Consider the following 13,930-nt stretch of genomic DNA (forward strand, 5'->3'; position numbering starts at 1 on the left):
CCAACGTAGTATAGCGCAGTGATTATTATTCGTTTCATGAATGCTCTCTCATTACTTAAAAATTAAGAATATTTATTCGAGATTTTTTTATAATTTTTTTTTGTTATCGTATTTTAAATGTATTTCCTTCGTAGATTTAAGTGTCGAGTCAAAGATCTGTATTATTTTCTATTTTGTAATACTTTTATTGTATTTAAATATTAGTTTCTAAGGATTTATTCATTTATTTATACTGTGTAATACGAGGTATTCCGATATTTGTATGGATATTGTGTATGTAGAGGTCGCTTCCATAATTATATTCATGTATATAATAACAATAGTATTATGGACTGAGATTATTTTGTGCATTTAAATGTGGTAATGGAATTGTAACGCAACATTTATTTTTTAAATTCTACATAGTAGAAATTAATTCCGTGCAGCGCCATCTATCGTCGAGTAGAGAACTTTTATTTTACGTCAATATCCCACAGATGGCGTACCAAGTCTCTTTATAATTTTTTACGCTAGCAACTTACACAACAGTGCCATGAGTAATTTTTTAGTGAATTGTAATTTAACAACATTATGAAACATTAAAATCGATGTTAAAGATTGTTGTATTGTATCGAATAGTTTTACAAAACCAATTGGACGTACTTATGTATTTATTTTCAAATTTTACTCATACCAAATTAAACGTTTTTAGATTGTTTAGGTTTTATTTTCGAGATCTACTTAAAATTATTTATTTCAAGGCAGCATGGAAAAAAATGAGTAAGATTTGTAAAAATTAACGACTTAACATCACAGACGATGTAAAAATATTTGTTGAATTCAAAAATACAATTTAATAAAATAAAAACTTAAATTAAAAAAAGTACACATTTTTATTGTCAAGTCTTAAAATTTTTAATATAATTTTATACCTAATGAAAATCAAGCCTTATTCCTTCTCTGATATATCAATGATATTATAAAAAACTGTCTTACACTTTTGTAATATAAAAATTAAGCAGCATCGTGATCTGAAAAGAAAATAAGAGATTTGAAATCTTTGAATATTAATAAAGGTCAATATTTAAAATATTCTTGTCCCAATTATAATTAAGACATTTCATAAAAATAAAAGCACACAATAATATAGAACTGAGATGGCCCGGTAGGGGATTAAAACAAGTGCATCCTATCCGTTGATTGCGGATTAAAACATTATATAAAATAAATTTATTTTATACTTAATCTCAAACTCGGCGGTGAAAGACAACGTCATGTGACGTCAACGTATAATATGCTCCAAACCTTCTCGAAAGGAGAAGAGGCCTTAGTCCAGTTGTGGGAAATTTACAGTCTGTTAATGTATGTAAAATGTTAACACTTATTCACTGAAACATACACATATATTTCTCTGACGCTGTAACTAAAATTGCTCAGACGTCGTGCTCTTGAGGTTCTAATTCCAGTTTCCACTCATACGAATACTAAATGTATATAGCTCATTTAAAAAGTTATTTATCTCAAATAAATGCCCCACTGGTAACTGTTCGCTCTAATAACACATTTATAAAATTAAATACATTAGGGCTTGTGACACTTACCCAGATACATTGTCGATAAGTACATTAAAGCAAAGCCAGCGGCTACAGCGACGAACTGCGACATGCCCGCTCCACGCTTGCGCTCGTGCCAGCGCGCCCGCTCGCGCGGTAACACTTCGCTTACGGTGACGTACAGTAAAGTCCCCGCTGCGAGCGACTGAAATTCACAAATATAAACTTCGTTATTGCTTAAATTAAATCAATAGACAAATAAGGGAAAAACATATTTAATAAAGAGCTTACAAATATTCAGAGCTGAGATGGCCCCGTGGTTAGAACGCGTGCATCTTAACCGATGATTGCGGGTTCAAACCCAGGCAAGCACCACTATATATATGTGCTTAATTGTGTTTATAATTCATCTCATGCTCGGTGGTGATGGAAAACATCGTGAGGAAACCTGCATGTGTCTAATTTCATCGAAATTCTGCCACATGTGCATTCCACCAACCCGCATTGGAACAGCGTGGTGGAATATGTTCCAAACCCTCTCCTTAATGGGAGAGGAGGCCTTATCTCAGCAGTGGGAAATTTACAGGCTGTTACTTTACTTTACTTTACTTTTTACAAACATTACAACAACTGAGCCACATTGTAATTTTTAAGCGACGTAGATCGAACGTACTTCAAAATAAGGAAACAGAGATACGTAATACTGAAGTAAGTATACATATAGGTACCTATTAAAAGATGACTTAACTTAGTACAACGATCGTACCTCCAGATAATGATAGTTACCTGCATAATAGGCACAGCCACCGAGTTGTTGAACTCGCTGACGTTATCCAAAACAGCGCCCAGAGCGATGCCGGCCGCCGAGCCGCCGCTGAACAGCGCCACGCACGCCACGTGCGCGCACAGGCGGCCGGCGGCGCTCGCGCACAGCTCCGCGCCCAGGCAGAAGCCCACCACGAACTTGTGGCTGGCGACTGCCGCCAGCAGAAGCAGAACCTGGACAATAAAATTTAATTTATATTTAAAAAGTAAATTCATATAAAATATCACAAAACATTAAAATAAATTAATATATTATTTACGATAGCCTCTTAAGGTCTTATATTATATAAAATTATATGATTTCTGAAATTTACGAAATTGTGAATTAAAAAAAAGGTATTTATAGTACGACATAACTTAGATGTAGCATCGGCAAAATTCGTAATACCGATCACATCCAAATTGAGTACGCTATCCCAAATTATCAATATTTATTTCTCATGTGAATATGATCTTTACACAAACGTAATAACTTGTAATATAATATGACCTAATATATTCGCCAATTTGACACCTAAATTTACATGCAGTTGTTTTCTCGGGTTGAACTGACACGAGAATCAATAGCAACGAATAGCGTCGAATGGCGCGATAGGGAGCTATTTCCATTGGTCGTGTAAATTGCCAGTAATTGGTTTTATTTTCATTTCATTGCATTTTCCGATGCTACATCTAATTTGTGTCATACTATCGACGCTCGTTTTATTCTGTCATTTTTGTATTATCATACTTTTGTACTTCTTCTTATAATTGTCTCACTGTTACTACTATAATTAATAAAATGATATTTGCTATATTTATTTACTTGTACGCTTATGAAAATCCTCGCTTTTTATATGAAAGTCGTAAATGACGAATCGGCTCACAGAGTGCATTGATGCCCGATGTATTTAACGAATCGCTATTTGTACATCAGAACGATCGTTATAAGGTACGATAACGAGGCGCTCAACTCGTTTGTATACGATTACATGCGCCTGTAAACTTACGAAACGTTATAGAGGGCAATACGAGACATTTTTGACTAGATGATTAAAACATGTATGATAACTTTAATTAAATAAATACATCGTTCTTATTAAAATATAATATTTCAATTTTAAATTTGTGTTTTAATAATATATCTAGTGCACAGCGTTGAAGAATAATATAGGATACTTTAACAAGTCGATTGAAAATATGTAATTGATACCAATCTGCAAAATGAAACTTCTAACCTTCTCTTCAAAAGAACAGTGAGCCTTATCCCAGCAGAATGACATTTATAGGCTATCATACACAAGAAACACTCCTTTGTGATTCATTTGTATACTATTTGAATGCTATATTAATTATCGCTTGCGACTTCTCTTGCATTTTAGGGGTTGCTGTTAGGCAAAAAATTTACCCTATGTTCTTTCTTGGAATTCAAACCTACTTCATACTAAATTTCATTAAAATCGGTTCAGTGATTTAACCGTGAATGAATAACAGACTGATGTAGTTACTTTGGTTTGTATAATTAGTACCTATAGCGATGTGCCAAACAAAAATATTATCATATATTTCAAAAGGTAATATAGACATAACATTACTTAAATGTATAATGCATTTTGTATCGAGCACTCGTCGTTATGCAGTAGACACAGTAACCTTGAAATGATTTGACCCAACCCAACGAATCGTAACAGATAATCAGGATAATTCAGCAATCGCAAAATAAACTGATAAATGGCAAAGTTCGCAAATTTGTCGCATTTACAAGTTATGTCATGTGTGTCTCACGGTATTTAACATTAATTAAAAAATAAAACACAAAATATAATTTTAAATGTAAATTTTTGAGTTAAGAATTCATGATCATGACTGACATTTTAATTTAAAAAAATAAAGACATCTGATGTTAACAATTTTTGAAGAGCGAAATCAAAAACAAATTATAAATGCAGTTTCGAAATGGCGCCAAATATACGATCGAAGACGTAAAACTAGGAACTATAAAACCGAGTTGCAATACGACAATTTAAAAAAAAATTAACATATGTTAAATAACAAATCAACCTTGATTTAAAATGATACATACAAATTAGTTCGGGTAAACCCCTCAATACGAAGACATCACGTACTATGTATATGAATAAATATATTTGTATTAATGCTTGAAAGCATAGTTATAAGTAATAAGTCCACGCGATGTAGCCCGTGTTATACTTTTAACTAGAGCACTAATCTCTGTATGGATTTTTAACAATTGGATAACATCGTAACTAGATCGCCGCTGTTAGAAACCATATCATCAGTTATGTATCCACATATATGTACATACATGTAGTATCTATACAAGCACACAATTAGTTCACACAATAAGCCAAAGTATGATTGTGTAGACGATCTATTGAGTCATTCTTTTAATAATTATTATAATAAATGCAATACTTGGATTCGTATTTTATAAACAAGACGATATGAAATATTTTTCCACCAACCCGCATTGGAACAGCGTGGTGGAATATGTTCCAAACCTTCTCCTCAAAGGGAGAGGAGGCCTTTAGCCCAGCAGTGGGAATTTACAGGCTGTTGTTGTTGTTATGAAATATTTAACAAAAGACGTTAAATATTTATTATAATGATTATAGAGACATGATGGGACAGTTTAGAACTCATAACAAATAGCTGCCATTTAAATAAAACAAAATATAAACAAACATTTAATCTTTTATAAAAAGATAATCTCCGATTATTCTATTAATTTGATGGTTTCATAATTCTAGTGTCTACAGTTTGATCAGAGGTTGCAAACTTCTGATAATATATTCATAAATATGTGTCCATTTATTTTTTATGGCCAGTTATAAAAAGTGCGTTACATAAATTATAATGGCATAAGCATCATTCATAACACAAATATTATCTATCATTATCTCATGTATGAGATATTTGAAATATCTGGGTCACATATATTCACTTTTCAGTCATTTATTTAAACAAGTAGGCGACTGAAGCTGCGTCGATTTAATCCTCCCTTATTATTTTTTATGATAAAATTATATAGCAATAAAATAAGTAAATAATTCTCTTACAGATTTTGAACCAAAGGTTTTATACATCTGTAAAAACTATAAGCTTAATCTATTGCATTTGTCAACAACGCTATTGATTACATTTTGGGTTAATAAAAGATTAATTATAACAGTTCTCGACAATGAATTAGGTCAGGTTGTAGTTACCTAACTTCGAAAACATTTAATTTAAACATGACTTTTCAAATAGTATACATAATATAGAAGAAAATTAAATATGCATACAAATAAAGTTAATAATTAAAAACATCTTAGCATCTTACGTAAAACTTACCTGAGAAACACTTTCCTGCAAACCAATTGCCAATCCTTCCAATAAGCTGTGCACGAACAATGCACATAGTAAACCGATAATTCCAGAGGAACTCTTATTGCACGGTTCTGTGTGACTCACGTGACACATCCTCGGATTCCCCGAATCCCCACAACATCGCTCCCTCATCTCCGCGTCCCCTGATCTAGTCACTAGAAGACTAGTCTCCTCCACGGTCCCATAATTTCTCATATGACCTCTTTGATTTTCGTTAGTACCGTAAAAGAAATGAACAATTTCGTCAACAACATATACGAGAAAGAAACCCGCACATAGCAACAAATCTGAATACTCTGGTAACTTCTCCCTTGCCTCTGGCAGCATGTGTAATAGAGAAGTTGAGAGAAGAACGCCGCCGCCGAAGCAGAGTAAGCAGGAGATTAATAGGGGATGTCTCTGTCTTGCACTCTGTGATATGCAAGCGGGAATCATACCCACTATGAAACTTCCGAAACCTAACACTAACATAGATATTGCCTTTGCTGTAGTTACATCCATCTTGATATCTTTATTCACTTCTTTGATTTTTCACAAATAACATATGATACGTGATTCATGCGTATTTATTGAATAACATATCGTTATTCGCGTCGCGACGTAATTGCTTCAAACTTACTGCTGTAAATGTATCGTTCATTCGTTAGACTCCGTTCATTTTATCTTTTATTTACACACGTTATCAAATTCATAACACTCACACACGTGTTATCTGTGAATTATTTCCTTGACTGTATTATGTTTAATCAAATTTAAAATACGTCCGCGTCATTTAAAACATTGATTCGTAATGCCAGTTTACCCTCAAGGAAATGCTAGTTTATTGACAGCCAAGTGACTTTGAACTTTAATAACGTCGTGAAGAGTTCAAATTCTAGCTGTCGTTTATTAAGATCCATTTTGCATTGTATTGGAATTTATTAACAGGACAACTTATTTCACAATAATCCTAAATCAACATATGCAAGGTATCACGGTCAAGCGAACAAAGAAGAAATAACTACTATAAATAATTTTTATTATTTTAAACTTAAGTTTTATTTAATATAATATTTAGAAAAATACACTAATGCACATAAAATAAAATATTAGACACTGAACATTGACACCAGCCTTCCAGTAAACATATCTCAATTTTGCCTTATCATATATAGTCGTTTAAAATATTAGGTATTTTAAAATTCGTAAACAGCAATCGTTATTCGTTTTATTTCTGACCTTCAGATATAAATACATTACCCAGTTTTTTGAGCTCTTTTATTTGTACGAACTATTTCGTTTCTGAGATAAAACATCTTTATATTTTATACAAAAATAAAATAAAAAGTAAAATAATATACTTACTTAATAACTTTTCGTAAATGTGAATTTGTCTGGCGCACATTGCAGAAACAGATACGTGCAGTATCGAATGAAATTCTGGTTTCCAAACAAATTGGCAATTAGCTGTAGATTTAACATTCTATGTTATATAGTCCAATTTAGATTTTCACTATATTTCATGTAAATAATATTTTTATTTTAAATGAAAGTATTAATGAACCTCTCTTAAGTATATATACTTTATTCAAAAGTCAAAATTCTTAATATGCAAACAGTGCTTTTACAAATATACATAATAATTTATAGATTAAGTTAAATATGTAAATATTAATAATTAATTATTGCTATTAATAATTTAATAGATAATATATTAGTCTATAATCATTCCTAGCCAACAATAAAAAGCAAATACAAAGCAATTTAAAAATAAATCTTTTCCCGCGTCTGTCATGTCAAACAGCAACGAATATCATTAATAATAAAAATGAATGATTTGTTACAAAAACATGGATGTGCCAACGTATTCTCTATTCCTGAAGGATTGAAAGAACTTATGTCCGATGTAACACGAGAAGTGAGTTGTATTAGTAAGTAGTTAGTGACATCGCGACACCCAATATTAAAGGGAATAAAAATGCAGACATGTAAAGAAAACTAATATAACATTTTTTTATAGTATAGCTTGGCGGACGAACATATGGGCCACCTGATGGTAAGTGGTCACCATCACCCATAGACAACGACGCTGTAAGAAATATTAACTATTCCTTACATCGTCAATGTGCCACCAATCTTGGGAACTAAGATGCTATGTCCCTTGTGCCTGTAGTTACACTGGCTCACTCACTCTTCAAACCGGAACACAACAATACTGAGTACTGTTACTAGGCGGTAGAATAACTGATGAGTGGGTGGTACCTACCCAGACGGGCTAGCACAAAGCCCTACCACCAAGTAAACAACAACATATAACTTAATATTAATTGTATAAGTCACCAATGTACATCAACTGTTTGTTTTTAAATTATCAGTATCGTATTTCGAAATTAAATATTTGTATCGATAACAAAATATGATACATAATGTTTGGCTAAAAATGAATCAGTAATAGTCCCTAATTGTTCCAAAGCTGATCAAAAATATTCTGACGTCTAATATACATACATTACCAATCATACATATGTCAGGATTTCATCCGATGCCTACAGAGGCAAAAATAAGCTAAAAAAATTATGCAGTGTCTGACCAGCTTTTAACCTGGGATCTTCGGATAAAGTCCTAGCGTTCCATACAGTCTTGTAATATTATCGTAATCAAGTCCAAAGTAATTTTAAAAACTCTAGTAACCCCTTCGTTAAACCTCTTTCAAGCAGCTTCAACGTAATAAAATGATGATCTCACTCTGTGTTATAAATTATTATGACTTCTCTCCAATTGACTAAGCCTGTGTGAATTAATTACATAAACAAAATGGATTACACATCTACTCCAATAAAATATATCCATGAATTAAGTTAAATGAATTCTTATTGACTACTTAGTCAATACTAATTATTATTATCAGTATTCATTGCGTCTCGTAAATAGTGATTTAATGTATTCAATGATTATAATTAATTTCAAATATAATTTAATATAACACATGACTTAGAAACTATCTTAAAGTATGAAATTATAATAGATTACCATCGATTGCGAATTCAACAAATATTACAGGTGTTACGTGAACAGCCTCCGAAAATTTACGATTTTATTTCCAATTATCTATCCGTGCTACTCATAACACGAGAACATGGAATAATGGCGGTAAAGATCATGGATGATCTCTGCGACTGCAGACCCTCAGTGTCAGAGCACTTGATACAATTGGGACTACAGATAGGAGAATCGCAAATTTTATCTCAAATTATTAAGGAAGAAATCGAAGGATTCCAGCCGAGTGAGGGAAAAGGTAACAAAGTAACCATTAGTCATTTGAGTCTTTTCCGCCTAATTGTTACATTATACTAGTCAGAGACATGTTTTCACAGTGTGTATCTATATAAATGAAAACTGCGTATGACGCAAAGACTGATATTCGAAAATGACAATATGTGTATCATTTCTATTTTTGACAAATGGGCCACCAAAGAATAAGTTTTCACCACCATCCAAAGACACCTGCAATGAATATTAACCAACAATTTTGGGAACTAAGATGTTATGTGCCTTGTGTCTATAGTTACCCTGGCATACTCATCCTTCAAAGTCGAATGCAACAATACTGAGTACCTATTGTTGTATAGCAGATAAATAATATACACTTAGGTGTTTAATAAATGACATATTGTGATTTTTGAGAACATTTTCGTCTAACAAGGTTTTTCAATGGTTAGTAGTTCTTTAATAATAAAAAAACGCGAAATGTTGCGGTTCTGTCTTATTCTTTGAACAATAAAAGGATTCAAAAATTTAGTGTCAAGATATACATTACTGTTAATATTTCCTTGTATAAAATTACACCTGTTGAACCCATAGAAATGAAGAAGTGTCGGTATCGTGTTATCTGAAAAGCTGATTATAATATAGGAAATTGGCAGGCCCATGTCTCCGTCAAGCAAGAGTTTTTAATATTGAAACTTACTACTGGTAACTCTGCTGACAGACAATAATGTTTTGTTTGGGAGAATTTGTGGTTTAAATAATCCTAATTTTATGATTGGAACATAAATATTGCTAATGTCGTGTTCTTCACAGAAACAATAAAAGAATATGATATCATAAAGAAGATTCTTAAAAAAATTCCGTTAGATGAAGTAATGGCGGCCAAAGTGTGCCAAGTCGCAAGGAATGCGTTTCGCGACTACTGGTACAGGAAGCAGACTATGGAAAAGGTATAATTAGGCTAACATTCCGGTTACACCTTTCAATATAACTTTACGAATCCTTCTCGGTTCGAATCATTAATATAAGCGCCCAGTGTACACAAATAATTCCCAAAACTAATGGTCCAAAATCACACAAAATTAACTAGTATTTTTTTCTAAATGAGAGAGATGAGAACCGCGATGGCCCAGTGATTAGAACGCGTACATCTTAACCAATGATCGCGGGTTCAAACCCAGGCTGGCACCACTGAATATTTTTGTACTTAATTTGTGTTTATAATTCATCTCCTGCTTAGCGGTGAAGGAAAACATCGTGAGGAAACTGCATGTATCTTATTTCAAAAAAATTCTTGATACCCAGAATCTAAATTTGAAGTCTTTAATTTATTAAAGCCTTCAAGCCTTTAAATTACATTCAATTTAATCGTGTAACTTATGACCATACTAATTATAACAAAAGCCTACGTTCATTTAAAAAATAATTATAATAATAATAATCTGCTGATCACACCAACGTGCACTCCAAAATCAACCAATCACTATATATTTTAAGCAAAACTATGGAAAGACTATGTCAAAATTACTTCATTGTATTTTGGGAGTTTTTCAGCTCAAAATTAAGCCGAAAGAACCGTGGGACGTCGCTGCACAAAGAACATTAGAATTATACAAAAGAACCAAGCCATCTCCGAGTGAACTGGCCAGAGCCACTGAGAAAATACAGGTCAAATTAAATTACTCAGTAATCCAATATCCTTCAATGACCAATTCAACCTTGACTCCAATATTAAGTGATATGTTCGAGTTACTTTTACTTTATTGTAAATTCTCTATAATTTATACAATAAGTGCGGACAGTTTATATGATTAGAATTGTTGGTCTCAGGAACTCTCAGATCGGAATTTACTAAAAAAATCAATTAAGTCGCTTCGAACCAGCAACCCTACACATCTACCAATATAGCATAACTGTATGGAATAAGTATGTTTATTTGTATAAAACAAATTTCAGACCGATAAAATAGTGGACATATTCTAATTAAAACAATAATATTATTTCTCGTATTATTCTGTACAGAAACAACCTTTAATGTAATGCTTCATATAATAAAATTCCGCAGAATTTTTTAACTTTGCCGTTTCGTAAATTCAAATCGTTTATAAAAAATACATTGGTAAAAAAGGCATATTAATCGATACAAGATTTTATAGATGATAAAAAAGCGTGGAGATAATACCTGTTGACTTCCAAGCAGGATATATTAATTTAAATAATTGTAATTAACTAAGTTGATTTTGTATTATTTAAATGTTGAAAAAGAGTAACTACTGAGTTTCTTGGCGGTTCATCTCGGTAGAATCTACTTTCCGAACCGGTGGTAGTGATTCACCTAATTGTAAAATGACGATTCAATAGTGCTTGTAAAAGCCTACTTGAATGAAGTTTATTTTGATTTTGAATTTATTGTTTTTTGTAAAGGCCGCTTACAGAGGATACTACGTTCGTCGGAATCTCCTTCGTCATTTAAGACCTAAATCTAAGAAGAAGAGTCCGAAGGTAAACTTGCCGGGACCCCCGCTCGATGTCGCGGCGTCTCGAGAAATTGACTTGGGACCACTAATTGTAAGCTTATATTAAATTATAAACAACAACTTTATTTTTATATATATCTAGCAATTCAATCTTAATGTTTTGTGTATTTCACAATATAAGGCGCTTTGCTCATGAATCAAATTTCTATGACATGAAAATATCCTACTAATTCCTACTCTACCTACTAATATTGTAAATTCTAATGTTTGTGAGGATGGATGTATGTATGTTTGTAACAGTTTCACTAAAAACTACTGGACAGATTTAGATGAAATTGTACAGTAACATAGGATATGCGTCAGATAACACATAGGCTATAATTTATAATGATTTTATGTAATTCGGTCAATATCAGGTACCCGTGCGAAGCCGGGGCGTGTTGCTATTACATATACATAAAGGCATTTATTTGCCAATCACTAATATCTTAATTTTCCTTCGAGCAGTTGTATATATTGTTTTGAATACAATACAGAATATAAAAGTTCGTGAGGACAACATCAATGCAATGTTTGATGACCACGTAACTGAAAAACTGGGACTACACTATGACCCGATGACAGCATTAACACATGTTCCCGATGAAGAATATGTGGAAGAAACTGACTATCCAGTACCGAGGGATAGGATGTCCAGGGTTTCGGAAACACAGGCACAGATTCCGATAACGTCGAGTCTCATCGGTTCTAATCGTAGTCGACCACCAAGCGCCGTTCCAAGCCAAACATCTGATGGTACATTTATTCTTTAAGTATAATTTCAGAATCGATACTATATAAAGAAAAGCGAAATACCACTCCTAGCTTAGTCACGAAATTTCAGAAACTATAACACGTACAAACTTGAAATTTGGCAGGTTCTTTATAGGGTCTAGATATCCGCTATTTTACGAAGATTTTACGAAACTCCAAACATAATAATTGTATCCACAATGGGGGTTCGTAGTTTTTCGCGGGTGTAGCCACAGGATGAGCTAATGTATATATATACTATGTACAAATAATATGCATAAACTATTCTAATCATTCAAATTAAATTCATTGTTTTTAATTAAGTTTATAGTTTATGAAGAAATTACATAATATTCGCTATATTGTTATGTTAGGATTAACGCTACTTAAACTAATGAATTAAACAAAACAATTTACAAAAAAACTAATTATTAAAACACGATTATTTATTTTAGGAAAACGCCAGAGTCGCTTACCAAGTCAAGCAGATACCCAACGCAGCCACGGAGGAAGTAAAACTGACGCAACAGAAACGATTCAAAAAATTTCATTCTCAGAGGTAGTTTAAAAATTACTTCAATTTAGCTAACTCACTTTTAAAAATTGAATTTCCCATTATTTTATCCCTGAAAACAGGTACCGCCCGAGGTATTTTCCGATGACCAAGCCGCTTTAGAAGGTGATGGTGAAATCAAAGAAGTATTAGCGCCGGAGTCTGTTGAACCCCTTGACACTGAAGTATTGGAAGCTGAAATTCCAGAAGATATTACAGGTAAAGTTGGATCTAGGTTCGTTTTTGTATATATAATGTGATTGCAGACGGTTCACCGAAGAACTTTTATGTCAATGAAGTGGACTATACGCAATCCAGGCTCTGGACTAATCCTTTAAGATTTTAGTTGGCACCATCTCGTTACATAATCATAATATAAGCTACCGACAATATCAAAACTTGGCATTAAGGGATTTCTGTTTTATTTACTTTTACTTACAATATGTCCGTTTGCTCATTCGCTAACTTATACTACACAAAAATAAGATACCTGGACATCCAGGTGGTCGACTGTCTGGCTTCTACCAAGTAAGTCCTAATACCAAGTAAAATTAAAAATATGAGTTTAATTACAAAATTTCTTAATGGCTGATGAAAACAATAAGTTTATCAAGTAAACCTAAAAATGATGAAACATGCTCTCTTCAAATCTAATTTTGTATAGATGATCGTATTGAAGATACTGAAGGTGATGAAAGTGCACCAATTGAAACTATTCCATCATCAGCCCCTGAAACTGCTAACACTACTGATATTGAAGACGAAGCCGCAGAAGATCTTGTCGATACTGAAGAAGAAGGTTAAATGATGAAAAAGTACCGAAATAATTTAAAAAAAATATTTTATTTTAAAAAAAGTTATATTATAAAAGATTATTTATATTCGAATTATATTTGGATTTGGTTAAAATTTATGGTAAATATGATTTAATTTTATTTTGTTAAAAATCTTAACATCGTTTTAATTTTTGAATTATAAAATAAATATATATTTTGACCTAAATTTGAAACTAATTAGTATTAGTGTTAATAAGTAACTTGTTTCCATAAACAAAAATACTAAGTATTGATATGTAATGAATTTTTTTTAAGTAAAGAATCTATTAAATTCACGAAAGCGTTGCTTACCTGATTTTG

The 13,930-nt window shown here is 32.4% G+C and overlaps 2 protein-coding genes across 2 annotated transcripts; one reads left to right on the plus strand and one right to left on the minus strand.

Moving 5' to 3' along the window:
- Positions 1 to 855: 855 nt before the first annotated feature.
- Positions 856 to 6,523, minus strand: LOC124534694 (zinc transporter ZIP1). The gene is made up of 4 exons (XM_047110677.1): positions 5,691 to 6,523; positions 2,319 to 2,531; positions 1,581 to 1,737; positions 856 to 1,010 (listed from the first exon to the last, which is right to left on the minus strand). The coding sequence occupies exons 1-4, from the start codon at positions 6,225 to 6,227 to the stop codon at positions 994 to 996; spliced, it is 924 nt and encodes a 307-aa protein (XP_046966633.1). The 5' UTR covers positions 6,228 to 6,523; the 3' UTR covers positions 856 to 993.
- A 999-nt stretch (positions 6,524 to 7,522) lies between these two features.
- Positions 7,523 to 13,604, plus strand: LOC124534887. The gene is made up of 9 exons (XM_047110928.1): positions 7,523 to 7,623; positions 8,766 to 9,000; positions 9,786 to 9,922; positions 10,527 to 10,640; positions 11,397 to 11,540; positions 11,986 to 12,244; positions 12,697 to 12,800; positions 12,878 to 13,013; positions 13,459 to 13,604. The coding sequence occupies exons 1-9, from the start codon at positions 7,534 to 7,536 to the stop codon at positions 13,596 to 13,598; spliced, it is 1,359 nt and encodes a 452-aa protein (XP_046966884.1). The 5' UTR covers positions 7,523 to 7,533; the 3' UTR covers positions 13,599 to 13,604.
- The last annotated feature ends 326 nt before the right edge of the window (positions 13,605 to 13,930 follow it).

Source organism: Vanessa cardui, chromosome 13, assembly GCF_905220365.1.
Source record: "Vanessa cardui chromosome 13, ilVanCard2.1, whole genome shotgun sequence".
Classification (NCBI taxonomy): Eukaryota; Metazoa; Arthropoda; class Insecta; order Lepidoptera; family Nymphalidae; genus Vanessa; species Vanessa cardui.